Genomic DNA, 26120 nt, shown 5'->3' on the forward strand with positions numbered 1-26120 from the left:
TCACAGGCATTGATGTGCATCTATTCTGAAATCCCAAAGAATCTATAAACAAAACTGGAGATTAAGGAATTTAGGAGAGATGTTGGCTACAATGTCAATAAACACAAGTGAACTGGATTTCTGTAACCAACAACAAACGTAAAAAACGTTAAAGGATGTTGTCTACAATAGCATCCAAAATATCAATGATCTTTATCTAGACATTATGCGAAATGAAATAAATCAGACAGACAATTACATATACTCTATTATTTCACTTATATGTAGAATCTAAAAAACTCAAACTCGTAGATACAAAGAACAGATTGGTTGTTGCCAAAGGTAGGAGCTGGGAGATGGAGGAAATGGATCAAGGCACAAAGTTTCAGTTAAAAGATAAGTAAATCCTTGGGAAGAAATGTGTAGCATGGTGACTACAGTTAACAATACTATAGCGTATATTTGAAAGTTGCTAAGAGAGTAAATCTTAAAAGTGTCCACCACAAGAAAAAAACTTTGTAGTTATTTAAGGTAATGCATGTTAACCAAACTACCATGGGAAACATTTGGGTGGAGATATATATCTATCTTGAATCAGTGTTATATACCTGAAACTAATACAATGCTATATGTTAATTATATCTCAATAAAATTGAAAAAAAAATCACCTATTTAGGTATTCATCTAAGTAAAGATATAGGACACTTTGATTCAAAATAGTGCAAAATGATACAGAGAAACTAAAGAAAAAATAGAGGAATATGACATATTAGTAGACTGCAAGATTTTCCCAAATTTCTACCAAAAAAATCCCAACAGCTTTTGTTATTAAAATTGTATTTGGTATTTGAACTTGGTAATATGATTCTGAAATTCATATGGAAAATTAAAGGCCAAGATATTCAAAAAGAACAAAGTTACAGGGCTTGTTCTATAAGATATCAAACTTATCAAGAAGTACGGTATGGTAAAATATAGACAAACAGGTGAAGAAATCAAAATAGGGACTCAGATGCACACAAATATGGACATATGATTTAAAATAAAGATGGCACAGTGGAACAATGATCTCAATAAAAAATACAGACACAACTATTTATTCATACATAAATTAAAAAAAAAAAACCTGACCTGTACTTATACCTCATACATTAAAAATATTAACTCCAAGAATAACTGTACAAAATTATAATAAAAAAGAGTGGACAAAGTTGGGGCACTTGGCTGGCTCAGTCAGAAGAGCATGCAACTCTTGATCTCAGGATCATGAGTTTGAGCCCCACATTGGGTGAAGAAAAGGCTTAAATGAATTAAAAACAAAACAAGGAAAGAGTTAGGGTTCCCAAGACCACCCCCAGGTTTGATGATTAAGAGAACTCACAGGACTCTGTTAATAGTCATACTCACAGCTATGATTTATTACAGTAAAAGGATACAAAGCAATATCAGAAAAGGGAAAAGATGAATAGGCAACATCCAAGAGAGAACATACACAAACTTTCAAGGGTTCTTTTGCAGTGGAGTCACAAAGGACTTGCTTAATTGCCCAGCAACAAGTTATGATAACACACACAAAATGCTGTTAACCAAAGTAATCTTATTAGAGACTCAGCAACCACAGTTTTTTATTGGGGGCTGGTCACCTAAGGGTCCTCTGCTTAGTACATCTAAAACTTCCATATTCCCAGAAGGAAAGCAAAGGTTTAGCATAAACCGTATTTGTAGAAGTAATCACCACCACAATAAATCTTGCTACCATCACTTACCATGCAATATTGCTACATATTAACTACATCCTCCTAAATTATAGATTGTATCCTCATGTTTTTATAACTGGAAGTCTGCATCTTTTAATCACTTTTCCCTATTTTGCCCATTCCCCTATATAGCTAAGACTTCTTTTTATTGAGATGAAATTCATTTCAAACAAAATCAACCATTTTAAGTGTACAATTGATTGGCATTTAGTACATTCCCATTGCTGTGCAATTACTATATCTATGTAGTTTTTCTTTTTTTTTTTAAATGTGTGACTATATTTAAAAGAATTACTAAAACTTTCCTTCTGATACCCTGGAATGCTAAAATAAGATTCAATTAAAACAAGTTATTTAAATATTTTGGAAAACAAATAGCCCAATTACCACATATTTTAATAGACTCATACACTAAAAGATAATTTAGTAGTCTGAAAAGAAGGCGGTATGTGCTTTCTTGGATGTTTAAATGAGTCCCATGCAATAACATGAGTGTACCTTAAAGACTTAAAGTAAAGTTACACAGTATGAGATAAAGACAGTGATGGTATATTTTGTTGTTTGTCACAACATAATAAGCAAACTCAAGACTATTTAGAAACATAGAGGGGCACCTGGGTGGCTCAGTCAGTTAAGCGGCCAACTCTTGATTTTGGCTCAAGTCACGGTCTCATAGTTCAGGAGATCAAGCCCCGCATCATGCTCCAGGCTGACACCTAAGAGCCTGCTTGGGATTCTTTTTTCCCCTCTCTCAGCCCTTTCTTCTCTCTCTCAAAATAAAAATACATTAAAAGGGAAGGGGCACCTGGGTGGCTCAGTGGGTTACGCTTCTGACTTCAGCTCAGGTCATGATCTCACGGTTCATGGCTTCGGGCCTTGCGTTGGACTCTGTGCTGACAGCTCAAGAGCCTGGAGTCTGCTGCCGATTCTGTGTCTCTCTGTCTCTGCCCCTCCCTTACTCACAGTCTGTCTCTCTCTCTCTCTCTCAAAAATAAACAAACATTAAAAAAAATTTAAAAAGAAACATACAGCAATCTAACATTGCCTTTACAACAAGTGCACAGTCACAAGATCTTTAACAAAAGTGGAGTGTCTACGAAAGATTTAAAAAAACAAAATGGTCCTTCAATACAGTTAGTTTGGACATATTATTATAATAATCATTTTGACTCTACTGATGATGAGTTAAGGAATTTTAAAAATAAACCTTTTCCAAATCCTTCTCAGGATTTTGAGAAGACAAGGGAAGTAGGAAGCACCAGGAATTGGTCTCCCCTTCCAGACAACAACTGTACTAGCAGAATAGGTCTGACGTAAGTTTGGAACTCTCAAAGTTACTGAAGACTAAGATAGTAAATTACAGTGAATTTCGATCAATTTCAGCTCTTAGCACAGAAGTAACTACTCATTCCCCCCTTCCCAGCCCGATGGCAGGCAGATGTATGTCCTTAGAGCAGTCTATACACAGCTTTTAGGAGCCAGCATGGGCAAAAAGGACCCTACCCCTCCAAATACTGGGGATCTGTGCTCTGCTGCCTCTGATCACAGAGGAGCAGACAAAAATGCAGACAGCCATTGTTCCTGCCCCAGCCCATACTTTGCAAGCCCCTCATTCTCCAGTTTAAGTAATGTCCAAGGGACTTAAAGGGCCAGCACTCTTTCCTTCTCTTCACTTTCTTTTTCCCTTTTAGGGAACCAGACATTAAAGGACATTCATAAACAACTGCACATATGGGGAAAATTAGAAAGTGACCACACATGCTCAGGGAAAGAATCAGAAAAAGACATGACAAGACTTCAAGTATACACCTAAGACCGATCTGTGACCAACAGCCTGTAACAACTGAAAAAATAAACAAAAATAAAACCCAGCAAACCCCGGGTGAAGAAAGAATATGAATTCCAGAGCTACCACATTATTAGCTTCAAATGTCTAGTTTTAACCAAAAAAACCACAAGGCAAAGAATCAAGAAAGTATGGGCCATTCAAAGGGAAAAAAATAAAAACAAAAACAAATTTTACTGAAAAATACCTGATGGCAAATATACTAGACAAGGACTTAAAAAACACCTGTCTTACAGATGCTCAAAGAACTGAAGGAAGATGTGGAGAAAATTCAGAAAGTGATGTATGAATAAAATGGAAATATTGATAAAGAAATAGAAAACCTAACAAGAAACCAAAAACAAATTCTGGAGCTAGAACAATAATGAAGTGAAAACTTCACTACAGGTATTCAAAGGCAGATTTGAGCAGGAAGAAGAATTAGTGAACTTGAAGACAATGGATATTACAGTCTGAGGAACAGAAAGTAGAACGGATTGAATAAAAGTGAACAGAACCTAAGGGACCACTGGGACACTAGCAAGTGTCCTCTCTTTCACCAGAGGAAGAGAGAATATTTTGAAGAATGGCTGAAAACTTAACAAGTTTGATGAAAGACACAAATATATACATAGAATATGCTCAAGATATTCTGCATAAAATGGATTCAAAGATACACACAACTAGACACATTATCATCAAACTTACAAAAGACAAAGAGAATACAAAATAGAATATGGAGAGCAGCAAGAAAGAAGAGAATCATTACATACAAGGGATCCTCAGTAAGCTGATCAGATTTCTCATCAGAAAGTCTCCCCAGAGCCAAAGCATAAGAGACTCTTAAAAACTGAGAAAAAACTGAGGGTTGATGGGGGGGTGGGAGGGAGGGGAGGGTACCTTTTGGGATGAGCACTGGGTATTGTATGGAAACCAATTTGACAATAAATTTCATATATTGAAAAAAAAAAAAAAAGAAAGAAAGTCTCCCCTTCCATTTTTCTCTTTGCATGGGATCAGGCTTTCCCCACTAACTCTTTTCCTTTTTTTCTAGGGTTACTTCAACAAACAAATCAAAAGCACACCTGGTGGAAGGGTTTGCAGAGGACTGACCAGTGTGATAGAGCAGCCAAAACGCAACAACAGATAGCATGCAACATACATCAGGAACACTTCCTGAAGGGTCAGGCCCTGGACAGTGTATGACCCCTTTTCAATATAGTACTTGCAGGTGCAGGACACATAACAAGGTATTAAAACACATAAAAGACAAATACTTAGCCAAAATGATGAAAGGAAAGAATTCTCCCTTAAAGAAAAAGCAAGAAGAAATGACAGCCACAGAATTGTTCAAAACAGATATAAACAATGAATCTGAACAAAACTTTAGAATAACAGCCATAAGATTAATAGCTGGGCTTGAAAAAAGCATAGAAGACAGTAGAGAATCTATTGTTGCAGAGATCAAACAACTAAGACATAGTCACAATGAATTAAGAAATACTGTAAATGAGATGCAAAATAAACTAGCTACAGTGACAGTGAGGACAGAAGCAGCAGAGAGAATAGGTGAAATAGAAAATAAATGTATGGAAAAAGATGAAGCTGAAAAAAAGAGGGAAAGGAAATTACTAGACCACAAGAGAGAATTAGATAGCTAAGAGATTCCATGAACAAAACACTATCCATATCATAGGAGTTCCAGAAGAGGAGCAGGAGAAAGGGGCAGAAGTTTTATTTGAACAAATTATAGCCGAGAACTTCCCTAATCCAGGGAAGGAAACAGGCATCCAAGTCCAAGAGACACAGAGAACTCCCTTCAAAATCAACAAAAACAGGTCAACACCATGACATATAGTGAAACTGGCAAAACACAAAGATAAAGAGAGAATTCTGGAAGCAGCTAGGGACAAATGGGCCTTAACCTACAAGGGCAGACACATAAGGGTAGTTGCAGACTTGTCCAGTGAAACTTGGCAGGCCGGAAGGGAGTGGCAGAAAATATTCAATGTGCTGAATAAGAAAAATATGCAGTCAAGAATCCTTTATCCAGCAAGGCTGTCATTCAAAATAGAAGAGATAAAGGCTTTCCTGGATAAAAACTAAAGGATTTCATGACCACCAAACCAGCCCTGTAGGAGATCCTAAGGGGAATTCTGTGAGTGGAAAGGAGCAAAGACTACAAAGGACCAGAGACATCACCACAAACATGAAACCTACAGATAATACAACAGCGCTACCTCCATATCTTTCAATAATCACTGTGAGGGGCGCCTGGGTGGCTCAGTCGGTTAAGCGGCCAACTTCGGCTCAGGTCATGATCTCGCGGTCCGTGAGTTCGAGCCCCGCGTTGGGCTCTGTGCTGACAGCTCAGAGCCTGGAGCCTGTTTCAGATTCTGTGTCTCCCTCTCTCTCTCTGCCCCTCCCCTGTTCATGCTCTGTCTCTCTCTGTCTCAAAAATAAATAAATGTTAAAAAAAAAAATTAAAAAAAAAAAAATCACTGTGAATATAAATGGACTAAATGCCCCAATCAAAAGACACAGGATATCAGAATGGATAAGAAAATGAGATCCATTTATGTGCTGCCTACAAGAGACTCATTTTAGGCATGAGGATACCTGAAGATTGAAAATGAGGATGGAGAACCATGTAAGAGCCACCCAGGAGCCCCAAACAAACTAGATTTTAAAACAGTAACTGTAACAAGAGATGAAAAAGGGCACTCTATCATAAATAAGGGTCTATCCATCAAGAAGAGCTGACATTTGTAAATGTTTATGCCCCCACTATGAAAGCACCCAAATATATAATTATCACAAACATAAATAAATGTATAGATAATAGGGAACTTTAACACTCCACTTACAACAATATACAGATCATCTAGGCAGGAAATCAACAAGGAAACAATGGCTCTGAAGGACACATTGGACCAGATGGACTTAACAGATATATTCAGAACATTTGATTCAGAACACACTCTTCTCAAGTACACATGATACATTCTCCAAAACAGATCACATATTGGGTCACAAAACAGTCTCAACAGGTACAGAAAGACTGAGATCATACCATGCCTATTTTCAGGTCACACTATGAAACTTGAAATCAACCACAAGAAAAAATTTGTAAAGCCCCCAAAAACACAGAGGTTAAAAAACTAAAGAATGAATGGGTTAACAAGCAAATTAAAGAAGAATTTTAAAAATACATGGAAGCCAATGAAAATGAAACACAACAGTCCAAACACTTTGGGATGTAGAAAAGCACTTCTTAAGAGGAAAATACATTGCAATTCAGGCCTATCTTAAGAAGCAAGAAAGGTCCCAAATACACAACCTAACCTTAAACGTAAAGGAGCTAGAAAAGGAACAAAAATAGAGCCTAAAGCCGGCAAAAGAAGGGAAATAATAAAGATTAGAGCAGAAATAAACAATATAGAATCCAACAAAAACAAAAACCCCCCAGCAGAATCAATGAAACTAAAAGCTGACTTTTTGAGAGAATAAACAAAATTGATAAACCACTAGCCAGACTTATCAAAAAGAGAAGAGAAGACCCAAATAGATAACATCATGAATGTAAGAGGAGAAGTCACAACCAATACCACAGAAATACAAACAATTATAAGAGAATACTATGAAAAATTCTATGCCAAAAAACTGAACAATCTGGAAGAAATGGCAACACTCACACACTACCAAAACACAAATGGGAAGAAACAGAAAATTTGAACAGGCCCATAGCCAGAAAAGAAATTGAATCAGTTATCAAAAATCTCCCAAAAAGTAAGAGTCCTGGGCCAGATGCTTCCCAGGGGAATTCTACCAGACATTTAAAGCAGAGTTAATACTTATTCTTCTCAAACTGTTCTAAAAATACAAATGGAAGTAAAGCTTCCAAACTCATTCTAAGAAGCCAGCATTACCTTGATTCCAAAACCGGACAAAGACCCTAATAAAAAGGAGAATTACACGCCAACATCCCTGAGGAACATGTATGCAAAAATTCTCAAGGAGAACCTGGGTGGCTCAGTCAGTTAAGCGTCCAAGTTCAGCTCAGGTCATATCTCGTGGTTCATAGGTTTGAGTTCTTCATTGGGCTCTGTGCTGACAGCTCAGAGCCTGGAGCCTGCTTCTGATTCTATGTCACCCTCTCACTCTGCCCCTCCCCCACTCAGGCTGTCTCTCTCTCTCTCTCTCTCTCAAAAATAAACATTTAAAAATGTTTTTAAAAAATTCCCAACAAGCTACTAGTAAATCGAATTCAACAGTAAATTAAAAGAATTATTTACTATGATCAAATGGGATTTATTCCCGGGCTGCAGGGCTGGTTCAATATTCACAAATCCAAAAACGTGCACATTAATAAAGGATAAGAACCGTATGATCCTCTCAACAGATGCAGAAAAAGCATTTGACAAAATACAGCATCCTTTCTTGACAAAAACCCTTAAGAACGCAGGGATACAAGGAACATACTTAACATCATAAAAGCCATATGTGAAAGGCCCACAGCTAATTATCATCCTCAATGGCAACAACAGAGTGCTTTCCCCCTGAGATTAGGAACACAACAGGGATGTCCACTGTCACCACTGTTGTTTAGCATAGTGTTGGAAGTCTAGCCTCAGCAGACAACAAAGTGAAATACAAGGCATACAAATTGGAAAGGAACAAGTCAAACTTTCACTCTTCCAAGATGACACAATACTTAGTCTACATGGAAAATCCAAAAGACTCCACCAAAACAACTGCTAGAGCTGATCCATGAATTCAGCAAAGTCGCAGGATGCTAAATCAACGTACAGAAATCGGGTGCATTTCTATACACCCATAATGAAGAGAAAGATTATATTAGGTAATTGATCCCACTTACAATTGCACCAAAAAACGTAAAATACCTAGCAATAAACAATAGAAAGCTTATGAAAGAAATTGAAGACACAAAGAAATGGAAAAACATTCCATGCTCGTGGATTAGAACAAATATCGTTAAAATGTTGATACTATCCAAAGCCATCTACACATTCAATGCAATCCCTATCAAAATAACACCAGCATTCTTCTCAGAGCTAGAACAAACAATCCTAAAATTTGTATGGAACCACAAAAGACCCTGAATAGCCAAAGTAATCTTGAAAAAGAAAGCCAAAGCAGAAAGCATCACAAACCCAGACTTTAACTGGTATTACAAAGCTATAATCATAAGGACAGTTATGGTATTGGCACAAAAACAGACACATAGATCAATGGAATAGAGAACCCAGAAACAGACCCACAAATATGTGGCCAACTAATCTTTGACAAAGCAGGAAAGAATATTCAATGGAAAAAAAAGACAGTCTCTTTAGTAAATGGTGCTGGGAGAACTGGACAGTGACATGCAGAAGAATGAAAATGGACCACTTTCTTACACCATATACAAAAATAAATCCAAAATGGATGAAAGACCTAAATGTGAAACAGGAAATAATCAAAATCCTAGAAGAGAAAACAGGCAACAACCTCTTTGACCTCAGCTGCAGCAATTTCTTATTGACAGGTCTCCAGAGTCAAAGGAAACAAAAGCAAAAATGAATTACTGAGACGTCATCAAGATAAAAAGGCTTCTGCACAGCAAAGGAAACAATCAGCAAAATTAAAAGGCAACCAATGGAATGGGAGAAGATATTTGGAAATGATGTATCAGATAAAGGATTAGTATCCAAAATCTATAAAGAACTTACCAAACTCAACATCCAAAAAACCCACAAATGATCCAGTGAAGAAATGGGCAAAAGACAGGAATAGACGCTTTTCGAAAGAAGACATCCAGATGGCACACAGACATATGAAAAGATGCTCAACACTGCTCATTATCAGAGAAATACAAATCAAAACCACAATGAGATACCAACTGACACCTGTCAGAATGGCTAAAATTAACTCAGGAAACAAAAGATGTTGGCAAGATATGGAGAAAAGAGAACACTTTTGCACTGTTGGTGGGAATGTAAACTGGTGCAGTCACTCTGGAAAACATGGGGAGGTTCCTCAAAAAATTAAAAAATAGAACTACCCTATGACCCAGCAATTCCAGTACTAGGAATTTATCCAAATACAAAAATGCTGATTCAAAGGGGCACATGAACATCACTGTTTATAGCAGCACTATCAACAATAGCCAAATTATGGAAAAAGCCCAAATGTCCATCAACGTATCTATGTATCTATGTATCTATGTATCTATGTATCTATCTATCTATCTATCTATCTATATGTATATGGAATACTACTCGGTGATGAAAAAAATGAAATCTTGCCATTTGCAACAATGTGGATGGAACCATAGGATATTAGGCTAAGTGAAATAAGTTAGAGAAAGACAGATATCACATGATTTCACTCATAGGTAAACTGGAGAAACGAAAAGATGATTATAGGGGAAGGGAAGCAAAAATAAGATATAAACAGAGAGGGAGGCAAACCATAAGAGACTATTAAATACAGAGAACTGAGGTTTAATCAGGGTGTGGGGGTGAGAGGTGGGGAAAATGGGTGATGGGCATTAAGGAGGGCACTTGTTGGGATGAGCACTGGGTGTTATATGTAAGTCATCAATCACTGGATTCTACTACTGAAGCCAAGAGTACACTGTATTTTAACTAACTTGAGGGAAAAAAAAGCAAACAATTTTCATATTTCACAGCAGAGGTCCAGAAAACAAAAGCAACAATTCAAGTGAATTCAATCCAAAGTAATTTAGTAAAACTGTAAAACAAAAACAAAACTAGTTCAGTTACCTATTTTACTTCATACCTTTTAAGTTTTGAACTATAGAAATGTATATATTATAAAGTACTCTGGCAACATAATGTAAATTTTTCTGATCCTAGTTTTGAAAGTTAATATAACCATCACAACAATCCTTCCCCAAACCATTTTACAAAGCTTACAAACAAAATACTTATTTTCTCAAAATAATTCCTGAGAAAAATTAAAACACTAACATTTTCTTTTCAATCATAAATTACTTTTTCCCCAGCTGAGCCAGACAAACACCATCAAGGCTGAAATCACTTTATAACAAATTATGCATAAAAATATGAAATGACTTGAGAAGTACCTGAAGTAGAAGCAGCCATCTTCTTTGTCATTATCTTTTATTTTATTACAACTAAATGTTTCTGCCTAGAAAGGAAGTAGGAGAGAAGGAGGGGAGGGAGAAATCAGGATGAAACCTTTATATTTCCACTAAACGCAAATACAGATCACATCTGGATTTATAAATACATACACACACAGCTATACATATATATCTTTACAATGCATTAAAATTAAAACAAATTTTTTTTTACATTTATTTATTTTTGAGAGACAGAGCATGAGCAGGGGAAGGGCAGAGAGAAAGGGAAACAGAATCAGAAGCAGGCTCCAGGCTCCGAGCTGTCAGCACAGAGCCCGATGTGGGGCTTGAACTCACGAACCATGAAATCACAACCCGAGCCAAAGTCGGATGCTTAACAGACTGAGCCACCCAGGTGCCCCTACAATGCATTTAAGATTCAATAATGAGATTAGTCATGGGGACAACCATTCAAAAAAATTTTTTTTAATGTTTATTTTTGAGAGAGAAAGAGAGAGACAGAGTGTGAGCAGTGAAGGAGCATAGACAGAGGGAGACACAGAATCTGAAGCAGTCTCGAGCCTCTGAGCTGTCAGCACAGAGCCTGACTCAGGGCTTGAACCCATGAACCGTGAGATCATGACCTCAGCTGAAGTCGGATGCTTAACTGATTGAGCCACCCAGGCGCCCCTGTGACATACCATGTAAAAGGTACACAAAAGATCTCTGTGGGGGTGACATGGTAATAGCAGCTTGATGGGACTGACCGTATAAATTAAGGAAGCTAGTTAAAGCTCCATGTGGCTACTAAGCACTTGAAATATATCTGGATCAAACTGAAAGGTGGTGTAAGCATAAAATACACATGAAATTTCAAAGACTGGTAACATAAAAGAATGTAAAATCTCATTAATAAACTTTAAATACTGAGTACATGTTTAAGTGGTAACTTGATGTTAGGTTAAAACTACTTTAAAATTAATTTTACTTCTTTTTACTCTTTTAATGTATCCACTAGAAAAATATAAATATTATGTGTGACTTGTATTATATTGCTATTGGACTGTGCTGCTTAGACCCTCAACTATTCTCACCACTCTACCCTCCCTCCTGTATCCTGTAAGTATATCATCACATCTCTTTACTGTCTCATTTTATATATTATCTCTTAGTGGTATTTAACAGTGCCACTGTCCTTTAGAATTTTTTTAGATGTTTATTTAATTTTGAGAGAGAGAGACAGAGGGACAGAGAGAAGGAGAGGGAGGGAGGGAGGGAGACAGAGAGAGAGAGAGGGAGAGGGAGGAAGGTAGGGACGGATGGAGAGAGAGGGAGACAAAGAATCCAAAGCAGGCTCCAGGCTTCAAGCTGTCAGCACAGAGCCTGACTACAGGGCTCGAACTCACAAACTGCAAGATAATGACCTGAGCCGAAGTCGGCTGCTTAACTGACTGAGCCACCCTGGTGTCCCTGTCCTTTAGATAATTTTAAAGTGTAAAATATCTTAAAGTTCAAGGAATATCACAATGTAGGCTACTCTTTTTCAAAAGAATCAACACTTAATTTTGAAACATATTCTAATATACTCATATATACATACATATCTCAAGTGATGAAGTGGGTTAATGTGTAGTTCTTCAGTATATACAGACTGCATTCTTGCATTAAATTACTTTTAAGTTAAATGTAAGAGTTAATTTTAACTTCTAAAAATGCTTCCCCAGAACTTACATTTGCTGGTGGTCGGTTCCCACTGTTAGACAGCTGCCACATTTTCATGGAAATACGTGCTGGATTAATATTTTTGATGATACTGTCATCTTCAGAAATAACAGTAATCATAAAATCTGTCATGGTGAATATTAAAAAATTATTTCCTAGTCCACTTAATGAATTAGGTTAAATAACCGTACATCTTAAAGTGTACATTTTGTTTAAATGTTAATAATGAAATTCTGAAGAAAACAAAACCATTCTGTAATCAGCATTCCCCAATAATCTGTCTATAAAAATGTACTAATCATGACAGACAACTCTAATGCTAAATCTCTTCCAGAAGTCTAACACATACATCTTTACTATTATTAAGCCTTTGCCTTATTTTCACAATCTGCCTTGCTAGAAGTTCTACCATGCAAGACCAAAAAGGTTAGACTGTGGATACTCAGCAACACAGAATTAGGCAACTGGTCATAAATCCATGTGCTTTACGTATTCTGAGAATTCAGTGTATATTTTACGGTTTTATTCACTTGGCACCCATATGATGGGTATAATTTTTTAAAGTTTTGTTTACTTAGAGGGAGGGAGGGAGGGAGAGAGAGAAAGTGCAAGTGTGCACAAGCATGTGAGTGGGGGAGGGGCAGAAGGGGGGGAGAGGGGGAGAGAGAGGGGGAGAGAGAGAGGGAGGGAGGGAGGGAGGGAGGGAGGATGAATGAATGAATGAATCCCAAGCAGGCTCCGCACCAGCAGCTTAGAGACTAACGTAGGGCTAGAACCCACAAACCGTGAGATCATAACCTGAGCTGAAACCAAGAGTAGGATGCTCAACCGACTGAGCCACCCAGGCACCCCTGATGGATATAGTTTTTTAATGACAGGAAATAGGTCTTACCTCTTGAAACAGACTTAAAATTATGAGTATAAAGGCTATGTATATATGTAACAACTATTAAAAATTATTAATTTTATAATCTAAACTTTTTGGTCTGCTTGTTTCTACTGCTTATAACTCTGTATAGGAATTCATCCCTTTAAGAAAACAAAGTCTTCAAGAAAATTACCCATATAAAGTAAATACCATTTCCTATTGAAAATAGGAAGACTACACTGCCAGACTACACTGAAATTATCTGCTTACTTAAGTGTTTTCTACAGTAGACAGAACTCATTGGCAATTGTTGTATTCATTATTGGAACCAAGAGCCCAATACAGTGTCTGGACACCGCATGTATTTAGGAAATGTTTTTTGTTCTGAAATAGTTTTAATAATAAATTCTGATGTTTTCACCCAAATTAAGTTAAACAATCCTGGTTCTATTTGGTTGAAGATGACATTAAAACCTATTTAATAGAACTGCCACAGTTCTTGCCATCCTTCTTTTGCAGAACTTCACAATCCAGTGAATGAGCAAACACAAACTCCATTACCACAGGCTCTCAGCTTATGTACAAACTTTCCGTTCATTCTTGACCATTAAGGGAATGTACAATAGAGATGAAAGAAGATATAGTTAAATCAAACATTTTCTTTGCCATTTAAAATGCTATGCAGGCTTGTTTTTCATCATGCTGAATATCTAGAATAAATAATTTATTCCACTAGTGTAAAAAGCAATTATCATTACAAATCTATTTGAAATTTGTGACTTACTACTCACCAGTGAAAATACCCCCTGCTAAAAAGGAAGCATCTTTGTCATATTTAATATTGAGACGAATAGGTTTTTCAGGGTCCGGAAGAATCATTAACTTAATTATAGGTCCTTCTATGTTACTTTTGTTATAAATGGCTCTAACCTGCATCACATGTTCTCCTCTAACAGGAGGGAGAAAAAGAGAGACAAAGAGTTCTAATTACATTATAGTTATAGCTTAAAAATTGAGACAACTTATACAAAGTTAAACTCATTTACAAAACCTCTCTACTCCTGTTCAGTTCCATCTACTACCTAACACTAAATAGAAGGCTAATTATTACTCTTAACTTCGGCAAGGAATAAGAAAACTCAATTTTTATATGACTAATAACTATCAAACTTTTGGTTCTTACCTAGGGGCATAAACACTGAACACTCCCAAATTAGCCCTGCCCCTTTCATCTGTTTTATGTTGTTGGTTTGAAGGAGTAAGCTAAAAACAAAACAAAACAAAACAAAACAAAATGGTTAATTAGACAATTCTAGAGAACAAATTCTTTTCCCCTATTACAATGTTCTTTTCCTCCATTATTATTTTAACATTTGTATTTGCACACACTTCTACAATCTTTGATTTCCTAATCTGAACTAGTAGAAATAATGTAATATATAATTACTTAACCCAAAGGACAACTTCTCATCTTGATCAATTAAACTATAATTTAGTGTATTTCAGTTACTAAGTTGCAGAATTCAATGCTCACTGCTTCAACAGCAATGATATTTCAAGTGAAGGTTGGTTATACAAACACTGAAGGTACATTCCAAAATGGGGGCTGAGGAGGTGGGGTGGGGGAATGGCACAGGTGAAATAAACATAAATATACCATAAATATACATTTAAGTCAAGGCATCAAGATAACATGTCCATTGTTACTCATCTTTCTCTTCATGTTTACTCAGACGTGTTCCTTAGACCTCTGTTGCAACACTACCTTCTTAGTAACAACCAAGCTTTCACTTTCCAATGAATAAAAATCAATGGTACTCATCACTGGTTAAAAGAATCTCTCAGCCTTCTACAAATACTTCTGTGAAACTAGACTAATATTCTTATTTGTGGTAGATAATAATCAGTTTAACTCTCCTAAACGCAAACACTGACAACAAAAGTGAATTTGTAAACTGTTGTAGCAGAATATCAGACTCTTTCTTAAGCTCTGATGTCCATTTCTGCTTAATGGAACCTAAAAATTAGGTAATATGGTAGGTACATGCAAAAAAGCAATAGGCAAAAATGAGAAGGCACAATCAAAATGACAAAATAATAGCCTTTATTTTACTTATCTCATTTACCCTTTGATCCATTTACCTCTCATCTTTCTCAAAGTATTTCTTCCATCTGGGTCCTAAATTCTTGTTGCTAAGCCCAAGAAGCATGTCTTCTACTTCCGGGTGTATAGCAGCAATACCACAGTCTTTCTTAACAGAAAGACTGACCCTGACTATTTTACTATGAAAATAAGTCTATGTGGATCCCAAGCCATTCTTGGCATTTTAATCTCCCATATGACTTTTAAGATCAACGTGTCAGGTCCTAGAAATCTGTTATGAGTTTTTATTGAATTAATGGATTATTTTTAAGACAACTGAATATTTACATAATCTCAACTGTTTTTATCCACTAAAATGATAAAATGTTCATAGAAGGATACTTAAGCCTGGCTGAAGACAACCCCAGGAATTGTCTCTGTGCTGCCTGGTAACAACCTGACTGGGACAAATTAATTGACTTCATTAGGAGGGACTATGTCACAATACAACTTTGCAAGGGACAAGCAGCTTCTCCCATTTCCCCTCACAGGAGGGCTTCCAACTCTGTACCACGCACCCCAAGTTCCCACTAGAACCCAAGAAGCTGGCAATCCCAGTGCTCGTGTAAACAGGTGGTACCTAATCTAGGACTTCTTGGTATTAAGCACTATGTTTGCCCCCAAACATTACAAGGCGATACTCATGCTTGCCCCATATCCTAGAATATAACTCAGTATAAGTCTAGCAGCTATGCACAGGCCCTGGTAGCACTCCATAAGGTATGGAGGACAGGTACTCACATGATGCTTTTTGATCACCTTTAGCTTAAGTTTCTCAAGTAATGCCTATTCCTTAACCCATATTGTAGGTGACTATATTTGCCTTTACTCACTTTCTCAGTGTCATCTATTCATCCTAATCTGAAATCCAAATACATACTAGTATTGAAAGAATCATAGCTGTAGAATACTGCCCCTTATTACATTGCTTGCAAGATATGAAGTTTAGCTCCTCAAAATAATTATGAAAAATCTTTAAGGTGATTTAAACTAAGCAATAATCAAGGTTATGTAAGACTATATTTTTAAAAATATGACATCTAATAACATTATGACAATGAAACCCAAAATTTTAAGTAGACGAAAATTATGTAAGGATGTTTTAAACTTACCTTTAAATTGTTAGCTTTCACAAGACTTATTTTGACCTGTGGTACAGGTGCTGGATTGTCCCACTGATCACAAAGTTGAACAATGAGAGGATTCTGTAATTCTCTTCCATTAATCACTGGAATGGACTAAAACAGGTATAAATATTTTCAAAAGCATTAAAGCATATGTGCCAAATGATATAATTACTACTTGTACACTTATTAAATGATCATTTAATTTATCTTGGTTCTAATCACAAATGGCTTCTTCATCTATTAAAATAAACTTCTGAAAGTGAATTATATTGTCACCAGTGATCATCATCTTATAGAAGTAATTAATAATAATAAAAGTCCAAAAAAAAGCATTTGACATTATGGCTTTTAACACATCCCTAAAAGTTACATATTAGAATGACTTCAATGGGGGCATCTGGGTGGCTCATTCGGTTGAGCGTCTGACCATTGATTTTGGCTCAGGTCATGATCTCATGGTTCATGAGATCAAGCCCCATGCTGGGCTCTGTGCTGACAGTGTGGAGCCTGCTTGGGATTCTCTCTCTCCCTCTATATTTCCCTCCTGCAACTCGCACACAGTCTCTCTCTCTCCCTTTTCCCCCTTCTCAAAAATAAATAAATAAGCATTTAAAAAAAAAGGAATTACTTAAAAGCTTATCTTAGGTTCTCAGATTTAGCATTGGCTGTCTATGGTTTAGCTCCTCTGTCAAGGACAAGCACTCAGGCACTTTACATGAAGCAGTAATACACAGCTTTCTACCACTCATTAAACAGGACTAGGAAAGAGAGGGAAACAAACAAGAGACTCTTAATGATAGAGAAAAGACATATATATGGGTTGACGGAGGAGGTGGGTGGAAGATGGGCTAGAGTGGTACTTAACGAAGACACTTATGATGAGCACTGGGTGTTGTATGTAAGTGATGAATCACTGAATTTTACTCCTGAAACCAGTATTGTACTGTATGTTAACTAAATAAAATTTAAATTAAAAAAAAGAAAATGCATACAAACATACATACATAAATAGGACTAGTTGCTGATAATCTATACAAAAACGCTTGTTTTTTTCCTCCATGTAACGGCTGTGTAATTCTGGGAATTTGCTTGTTGACCTATTTGTACTGAACATATCAAAGGAAACACAGTGCCTAGCAAGAAACCTGATGAAGTTCCAATCTTATGTATCATATTTTAAAAGCTGAAAAAAATATTGGAGAGAACGGACTAGTGAAAAAGTAAAATTGATTTATCATCTCTTTCCTATTAATAATGTTCCCTCTGCTTCCTCCAAGCCCCACTTTACTAGAGGTAGTTGATTACTAAATTAGGAGGTTGCTAAAAGTAGGGAAAATACTAATGTGTTTTGAATAGGACTTAATTTTTCTTAAAAAAATAACTTTAAGACTAGTTTAGTTAAAATGCTTAACGATCACAAATTTTACATGGCTATAGTTGACTATATTCTATCTGCCAAAGTTTATTAAAAGCCTGAATTTAAAAAATCAATGACAGTTTCCAAATGCAAACATTATCATGGTACTTTATTCCTAAACACATTGTCTACCCATCACATAGTAATTACTTTTAAAGAATATTCTTTAATAAATGACTTGTAGCCTACACTGTTAGTCACAGAGTTGTCTGAGAGAAAGTGTGTGTGTGTGGGGGGGGGGGTTGGGTGGGAGGAGGAAGTATCCAAAATCAAATGTTCATAATTACAAACCTCTACCACTTTCTAATATTGGAATGTAACTTAATGTTTCAGGATTTCAGATTCCTCATTTATAAAATAAGAATGTTAAAAAGTGCATAATGTTAAGACTAAATGAAAGAACATATGTGTATATTAATTTAACATTTATACATTTTTTTCTATTTATCAGTTAGGTGTTAAATTAGTTCCCCTTTTCCACTTCAGATCCTATTAGGGGGAAGGTAGGGTCAAGATTTAATTAGGACATAACAGATACATTCAGAACATTTCATCCTAAAACAGCAGAATACATATTCTTCTCTAGTGCATATGGAATATTTTCCAGAATAGATCACATCCTGGGTCACACAAATCAGTCCTCGATATAAAAAGATCAAGATCATACCATGCATATTTTCAGATCACAACGCTATGAAACTTGAAATCAACCAAAGGAAAAAATACACGGAGGTTAAAGAACATCTTACTAAAGAATGAACGGGTTAACCAGGAAATTGAAAAAGAGATTAAAAAAAAAAAAAAAAACACATGGAAGCCAATGAAAACGAAAACACGACAGTCGAAACCCTGTGGGATACAGCAAAGGCAGTCCTAAGAGGAAAGTACATTGCTATTCAGGCCTATCTCGAGAATCAAGAATGGTCTCAAATACACAACCTAACCTCACGCCTAAAGGAGCTACAAAAGCAGCAGCAAATAAAGTCTAAAACAAGCAGAAAAAGGAAAATAATAAAGATAACAGCAGAAATAAATGATATAGAAACAAAAAAACCCAGTAGACAGATCAATGAAATTGAAGGATAGTTCTTTGAAAGAATAATTAAATTGATAAACCACTAGCCAGACATATCAAAAAGACAGGACCCACAAAGATAAAAATCAGTAACGAAAGAGGAGAGATCACAACCAACACCACAGAAATACAAACAGTTGTTAATACTATGAAAAATTTTATGCCAACAAACTGGGCAATCTGGAAGAAATGGACACACACGACCAAAATTCAAATGGTAAGAAATAGAAAATTTGAACAGGTCCACAGCCAGCAAAGAAATTGAATCAGTTATCAAAAATCTCCCAACAAAAAGAGAGTCCTGGGCCAGATGGCTTCCCAGGGGAATCCTATCAGATGTTTAAAGCAGAGTTAATACCTATTCTTCTCAAACTGTTCCAGAAAATAGAAACGGAAGGAAAGCTTCCAAACTCATTCTACGAAGCCAGCATTACCTTGATTCCAAAAACAAAGACCCCAATAAAAAGGAAAGTTATAGGCCAATATCCCTGATGAACCTAGATGCAAAAATTCTCAACAAGATACTAGGCAAATCAAATTCAACAGTATGTTAAAAGATTTATTCATTGGGGTGCCTGGGTGGCTCAGTTGCTTAAGCATCCAACTTCGAATCAGGTCATGATCTCACAGTTCATGGGTTCGAGCCCTGCGTCAGTCTCTGTGCTGACAGCTCAGAGCCTGGAGCCTGCTTGTGATTCTGTGTCTCCCTCTCTCGCTGCCCCTCTCCCACTTGTGCTCAGTCTCTCCCTCCCTCTCAAAAATAAACATTAAAAAAAAGAATTATTCATTATAGTCAAATAGGATTTATTCCTGGGCTGCAGGACTGGTTCAATATTCACAAATCCAACAACCTGATACACAACATTAATAAAATAAAGGATAAGAAACCTATGATCCTCTCAATAGATACAGAAAATGCATCTGACAGGAGCGCCTGGGTCGCTCGGTTGGTTAAGCGACTGACTTCGGCTCAGGTCATGATCTCGCAGTTTGTGAGTTTGAGCCCTGTGTCGGGCTCTGTGCTGACAGCTCAGAGCCTGGAGCCTACTTCAGATTCTATGTCTCCCCCTCTCTCTACCCCTTCCCTGCTCACACTCTGTGTCTGTCTCTTAATAACAAATAAACATTAAAAAAAAAAAAAAAAGAAAAGAAAATGCATCTGACAAAATACAGCACCCTTTCTTGATAAAAACCCTCAAGAAAGTGGGATAGACAGAACATATCTCAACATCACAAGGCCTTATATGAAAGGCCCACAGCTAACTATCATCCTTAATGGGGAAAAACTGAGCGTTTTCCCCCTAAGGTCAGGAACACAACAAGGAGGTCCACTGTCACCACTGTTGTTCAACATAGTACTGGAAGTCGTAGCCTCAGCAGTCAGACAACAAAATAAATAAAAGGCATACAAATTGGCAAGGAGGAAGTCAAACTTTCACTCTTCCAATATGACAAGATACTTACTCTACGTGGAAAACCCTAAAAACTCCACCAAAAAAACTGCTAGAGCTCATACATGAATTTAGCAAAGTTGCAGGATATAAAATCAAAGAAATAGAAATTGGCTGCATTTCTATACACCAATAACGAAGCAACAGAAAGAGATATCAGGAAATCGATCCCATTTGTAACTGCAGCAAAAACCATAAGATACCTAAGAATCAACCTAACCAAAGAGGTTGATTTGGATCTGTACAGTGAAAACTACAGAAAGCTTATGTAAGAAACTGAAGAAGACGCAAAGAAATGGGAAAACATTCTATGCTCAAGGATCAGAAGAACAAATATTGCTAAATGTCGATTAAAGTAATCTACACATTCAATGCAATCCCTATCAAAATAACACCAGCATTCTTCACAGAGCTAGATTCACAGAGCTATAATTCTAAAACTTATAGGGAACCAGAGAAAATCCCAAACAGCCAAAGTAATGTTGAAAAAGAAAACCAAAGATGGAGGCATCACAATTCCAGACTTCGAGCTGTATTACAAAGCTGTAATCATCAAGGCAGTATGGTACTGGCACAAAAACATATAGATCAATGGAACAGAATAGAGAACCCAGAAAGGAACCCACAAATGTAAGGCTAACTAATCTTTGACAAAGCAGGAAAGAGTATCCAATGGAAAAAAGACAGTCTCTTTAGCAAATGGTGCTGGGAAAACTGGACAGCGACATGAAGAATGAAACTGGACCACTTTCTTACACCATATACAAAATAAATCCAAAATGGATGAATGACCTAAATATGAAATAATCAAAATCCTAGAGAAGAAAACAGGCAAAAACCTCTTTGACCTCGGCCAGAGCAGCTTCTTACTAGACACGTCACCAAAGGCAAGGGAAACCAAAGCAAAAATGAACTACTGGGACCTCCTCAAGATAAAAAGCTTCTGCACAGCAAAGGAAACAGTCAACAAAACTAAAAAGCAACTGATGGAATGGGAGAAGATATTTGTAAATGATGTACTGGATAAAGGGTTAGTATCTAAAATCTATAAAGAACTTACCCAACTCAACACCCCAAAAAACAAATAATCCAGTGAAAAAAATGGGCAAAAGACATGAATGGATACTTTTCCCAAGAAGACATCCAGATGGCACACAGACACATGAAAAGATGCTCAATCTCACTCATCATCACAGAACTACAAAACAAAACCACAATGAGATACCACCTCACACCTGTCAGAACGGCTAAAATAAACAACTCAGGAAACAACAGATGTTGGTGAGGATGTGGAGAAAGGGGGACAGTTTGGCCCTGTTAGCAGGAATGCAAACTGATCCAGCCTCTCTGGAAAACAGTACGAAGGTTCATCAAAAAATTAAAAATACAACTACCCTGTGACCCAGCAACTGCACTACTTGGTATTTATTCAAAGGATACAAAAATGCTGATTCTAAGGGGCACATGCACTCCAATGTTTATAGCAGCACTATCGACAATAGCCAAAGTTTGGAAAGAGCCCAAATGTCCATTGACTGATGAATGGATAAGATGATGTGGTATATATACACTATGGAATTATTACTTGGTGGTCAAAAAAAAAAATGAAATCTTGCCATTTGCAACAACATGGCTTAGGCTAAGAGAAATAAGTCAATCAAAGAAAGACAAATATCACATGATTTCACTCATGTGGAATTTAAGAAACAAAACAGATGAACACAGGGGAAGGGAAGGAAAAATAAGATAAAAAAAAAAAGAGAGGGAGGCAAACAATAAGAGACTCTTAAATACAGAGCACAAACTGAGGGCTGCTGGAGGGGAGGTGGGTGAGGGGACAGCTAAGCAGATGATGGGAATTAAGGAGGGCACTTGCTGGGATGAGCACTGGGTGTTATATGTATATAAGTGATGAATCACTGGATTCTACTCCTGAAACGAATTACTACACTGTATTGTTAACTAACTTGAGCTTAAATAAATTTTTTAAAAACAGAATTAGGAAATTTTAGGAATACCAGACATTCAGTGATTACTTTTACAGCCTTATCTACATATAACCATTTCTCTAACATAATGAGAAATCAGTTTTTTTAAAGCTTCTGGATTTCTATAGTATCTGCAAATTAATCTTCTAAAAATCTTTTGAGTTAAACTGTCATTATTTTTGACATTCTCCAACACAAATCCATATAAAAAGATGAACATGTCAACATTTTTTCCACCTCAAAGGTAAACAATTATTTCATAATGTCATCAACCAACAAATCCTTTATTGACTTCATTAAACACAAAGTGTATTACTTATGTAGTATAAATGCTCCCAAATAAAAAAGCACTGGCATTACAGTAAAACTCCTCAATCAACACATTACAGAAAAAAATTTTAGAGCTCACTGTCACCACTTGTTTATCTATTTTAAATTCACAAACCAAAAAGAGCAATCTCAAACTAGACCGATAAGCTCATCTTCCTTTAGAAAAGTATGTAAGCTGTCATACCAACAGGTAGAGCCCTGCTAGACCAAAACTGAAAACAAAAATCCAAATATTTTAAAACCAGAATTCTAAACATTTAGTAAAAACTCAACAGATTTAACAGAAATTTGCAAGGTTTATACTTAAGATTTAACTATTTGTAAAGGAAGGCATGCCAATGTTTTCATGTGTATAATGACTTGATATCTGATGTGCTTTGTCAAACTCCAGAGAAAACATTTTAAGACGGTAGGACAGAACGATGAAACAAAATTGGGAAAAAAACAGTAACTGTTAAACCTGGGGATTCATTATGCTATTTTCACTTGTATGCATGTTCGAAAATTTCTGTAATAAAATTTTAAGGTGTGATTACACTCTTAAAAATTTTTTTTAATTTAAATTCTAGCAAAAATAACACTGTACATTTCTCAGTGTTCAAGTTATTTCCCTATTCTTTAACAAATGAGGACACAAGTGATGAATTAAATAACAAAGTATTTAGAATATTACTTTGTCCTTTTGTTATTGTTACCATTGCTATTTGCTGTTACTTCAACAGTAAAATATATCTACCCACTCACAACCTGAAAGTAATAAGCCATGTGATAGTAAATTCTTTCCTTCAATCAAGGCAGTTACTTACCTCCTTTAATTCTGGCCAGTCTATAAGGAGAAGTTTTGCTGGTGGTCCAGAAATTAGCTGCACTCGAATAAAGTCAGAAAATTCACGCCAAGTAAAACAAAGATCCTTATTTCCAGGAGGGCCTGGAATAAATTTGATGCCTTTTACACTTATACTTTGTGTATTTTCCTAGTGAGGAAAGGTACATTGAAAAGAGGGATGTAATGTTTAGTTTTAAAAAAAAAAAAAAAAAAAAAAGAAAATGTTGTCATTAACCCACTATGCATACAGATATGTTTCCGCATATAACTAATGGCAAATAATTTGCACACATACCAATACTGGCATACTATCAAATTCACTTCCTTGAAAGGAGAAGCTGAATTTCTTTTTTGTGAGAGAGAGATCTAAAAGGTGCTATGTCTTTTTATCTCCTCTTTTCCTAATTAACCTCTTATTTCCACCATCTCCTTTTTATTCCCCAAACGGCAAAGTGTGTGCTTGCCCAATAGTGTGCTGCCCAAAAAGTGCGCTTTGCACTTGTTCTTTCCTGATGTTTGCAAAATTCTTTACCAATCTACATGGCCTTTCGTTAGGTTTCTGCATACAGGATACCTTAATCAGAGGGGTGTTCCCTGACTACCCTATATAATGGTACTGTTTCCACTACCCCATTTTATTTTTCTTATCCCTCATTTCCTACCTACTGCATGCTCTTCCCATTGTAAGGTGATCTCCAAGAAGGTAGGGGCTTTGATTTGTTACTGCCCAATTTCAGGTTCACAGCATATTAATGGGAATCAATGAAACTAGTCTATAATTTCTGCTATGTGATGGAATGATATAAACTAATTCCACAGTGGCACGAGTACCCTAGTATTCATTTTAACAATGACCCTTAATTTTTTTTTTTAATTTTTTTTAATGTTTATTTTTGAGACAGAGAGACAGAGCATGAATGGGGGAGGGGCAGAGAGAGAGGGAGACACAGAATCAGAAGCAGGCTCCAGGCTCTGAGCCATCAGCCCAGAGCCGGATGCGGGGCTCGAACTCACGAACCATGAGATCGTGACCTGAGCTGAAGTCGGACGCTCAACCGACTGAGCCACCCAGTCGCCCCAACCGTTAACAATTTTATCTCAAATTTGTGATGAGCACAAATCTGTTCCATCAGATTGAAAAAAAATTTTTATGTTTATTTTTGAGAAAGAAAGAGAGAGGGGAAGGGGGAAGGGCAGAGAAAGGGAGGCACAGAATCCGAAGCAGGTTCCAGGCTCTGAGCTATCAGCACAGAGCTGATACAGCTCTGGAATTCACGGACTGTGAGATCATGACCTGAGCTGAAGTCGGACACTTAACCTACTGAGCCACCCAGGTGCCCCTACTCCATCAGATGTTAATAATCAGCGTTAAAATTTCATGTTTGACATTCTCAACTGTTTGTAGAACATTTTCTGTACAAAGACACTGCAAAATAATTAAACTTAATTTCCACTCAAACCCCAATGAGTTCAGAATTTTTCAATATCTGGAAAACAAATATTCATTAGTAAAACATACTCATAACTGAAAATATATAAAGTATAACCTAGAATTCCATATTTATTAGTGAATCATTAAAAGGCTTTTTGAAGACATGATTTCTTGTTTAAGTCCTGTTGGAAGTTATTCTGGTTTTACTTCCAATCTTGAAAAGGAAATTTGTATATGCATTTACAAACTGTAGATGAGTTCAAATAGAATTAAATATAAAATTCTGAAAGGTGCTATGGTCTAATGCTGAAATTATCAAAGGAATGTACTTCAGAATAGCAGTACATTTTATGCAAATGCAGAAATAATTTGAAGAATCAATAACATATTAAAACTACTTTTTATTTAGAAAAAAAAACACTATTAAAAAAATAGTTTTAAAACAGAAGCCTCTGATTTTTTCTCTGTAGAGACTGGGGGTAGACTCCTGATGCTTGAAAACAAGTCAAGATGGTATACCTCAGTTGTAAAATGACAACAGGAAGAAAGTAAGTCACCTTGGCTGAAGAATAATGAGCTATGGAGAAAGGTGGGAGATTATGCTGTGGTAGGATACTTTAGGATATTTTAGCCCATACTAAGCAGATGAAGTCTAAATTTACAGTATAAAATGCTGATAGATCTAACAGGTGGCATAAAATGAGAAAGGAAAATGGACAATGGATTTGGTCAGGTGAAACGGAAAAAAAATGATGAGTGCCTTGCCTTAGAATGACAAAAAAGGATGTGGAAACAGTATATACAACTCTTCCAAGGAGTTACACCATGGAAAGAAGAGAAAGAGAGCAACAGATGGACAGGGATTAGAGCCCAAGGATGTTTTGATGGGGGGGGGGGGGGGTTATAATTTGTCTTTTAAGATGAGAGGTAAGACAGGGGTATCTTGGGTAGTTAAGTGTCCAACTCTTGATTTCTGCTCAGGAAATGATCTCACGGTTTGTGAGTTTGAGCCCTACATCAGGCTCTGCACTGACAGCACAGAGCCTGCTTGGGATTCTCTCTCTCCATCTCT

At 36.5% G+C, this 26120-nt stretch overlaps 1 protein-coding gene across 1 annotated transcript in view; it reads right to left on the bottom strand.

Annotated features, from left to right (window-relative positions):
- Nucleotides 1–26120, bottom strand: part of SMCHD1 (structural maintenance of chromosomes flexible hinge domain containing 1) — a 156068-nt gene that overhangs the window by 51883 nt on the left and 78065 nt on the right. Inside the window, exons 29-34 of the mRNA XM_078435388.2 lie at nucleotides 23597–23764; nucleotides 16515–16640; nucleotides 14443–14522; nucleotides 14051–14208; nucleotides 12401–12516; nucleotides 10670–10734 (exon numbers count right to left, since the gene is read on the bottom strand). Coding sequence (XP_078291514.2) covers nucleotides 10670–10734; nucleotides 12401–12516; nucleotides 14051–14208; nucleotides 14443–14522; nucleotides 16515–16640; nucleotides 23597–23764 — 713 coding nt within the window. The remainder of the gene's footprint in view (nucleotides 1–10669; nucleotides 10735–12400; nucleotides 12517–14050; nucleotides 14209–14442; nucleotides 14523–16514; nucleotides 16641–23596; nucleotides 23765–26120) is intronic.

The sequence above is a fragment of the Panthera onca genome, chromosome D3, assembly GCF_046562875.1.
Source record: "Panthera onca isolate mPanOnc1 chromosome D3, mPanOnc1 haplotype 2, whole genome shotgun sequence".
Taxonomy (NCBI): Eukaryota; Metazoa; Chordata; class Mammalia; order Carnivora; family Felidae; genus Panthera; species Panthera onca.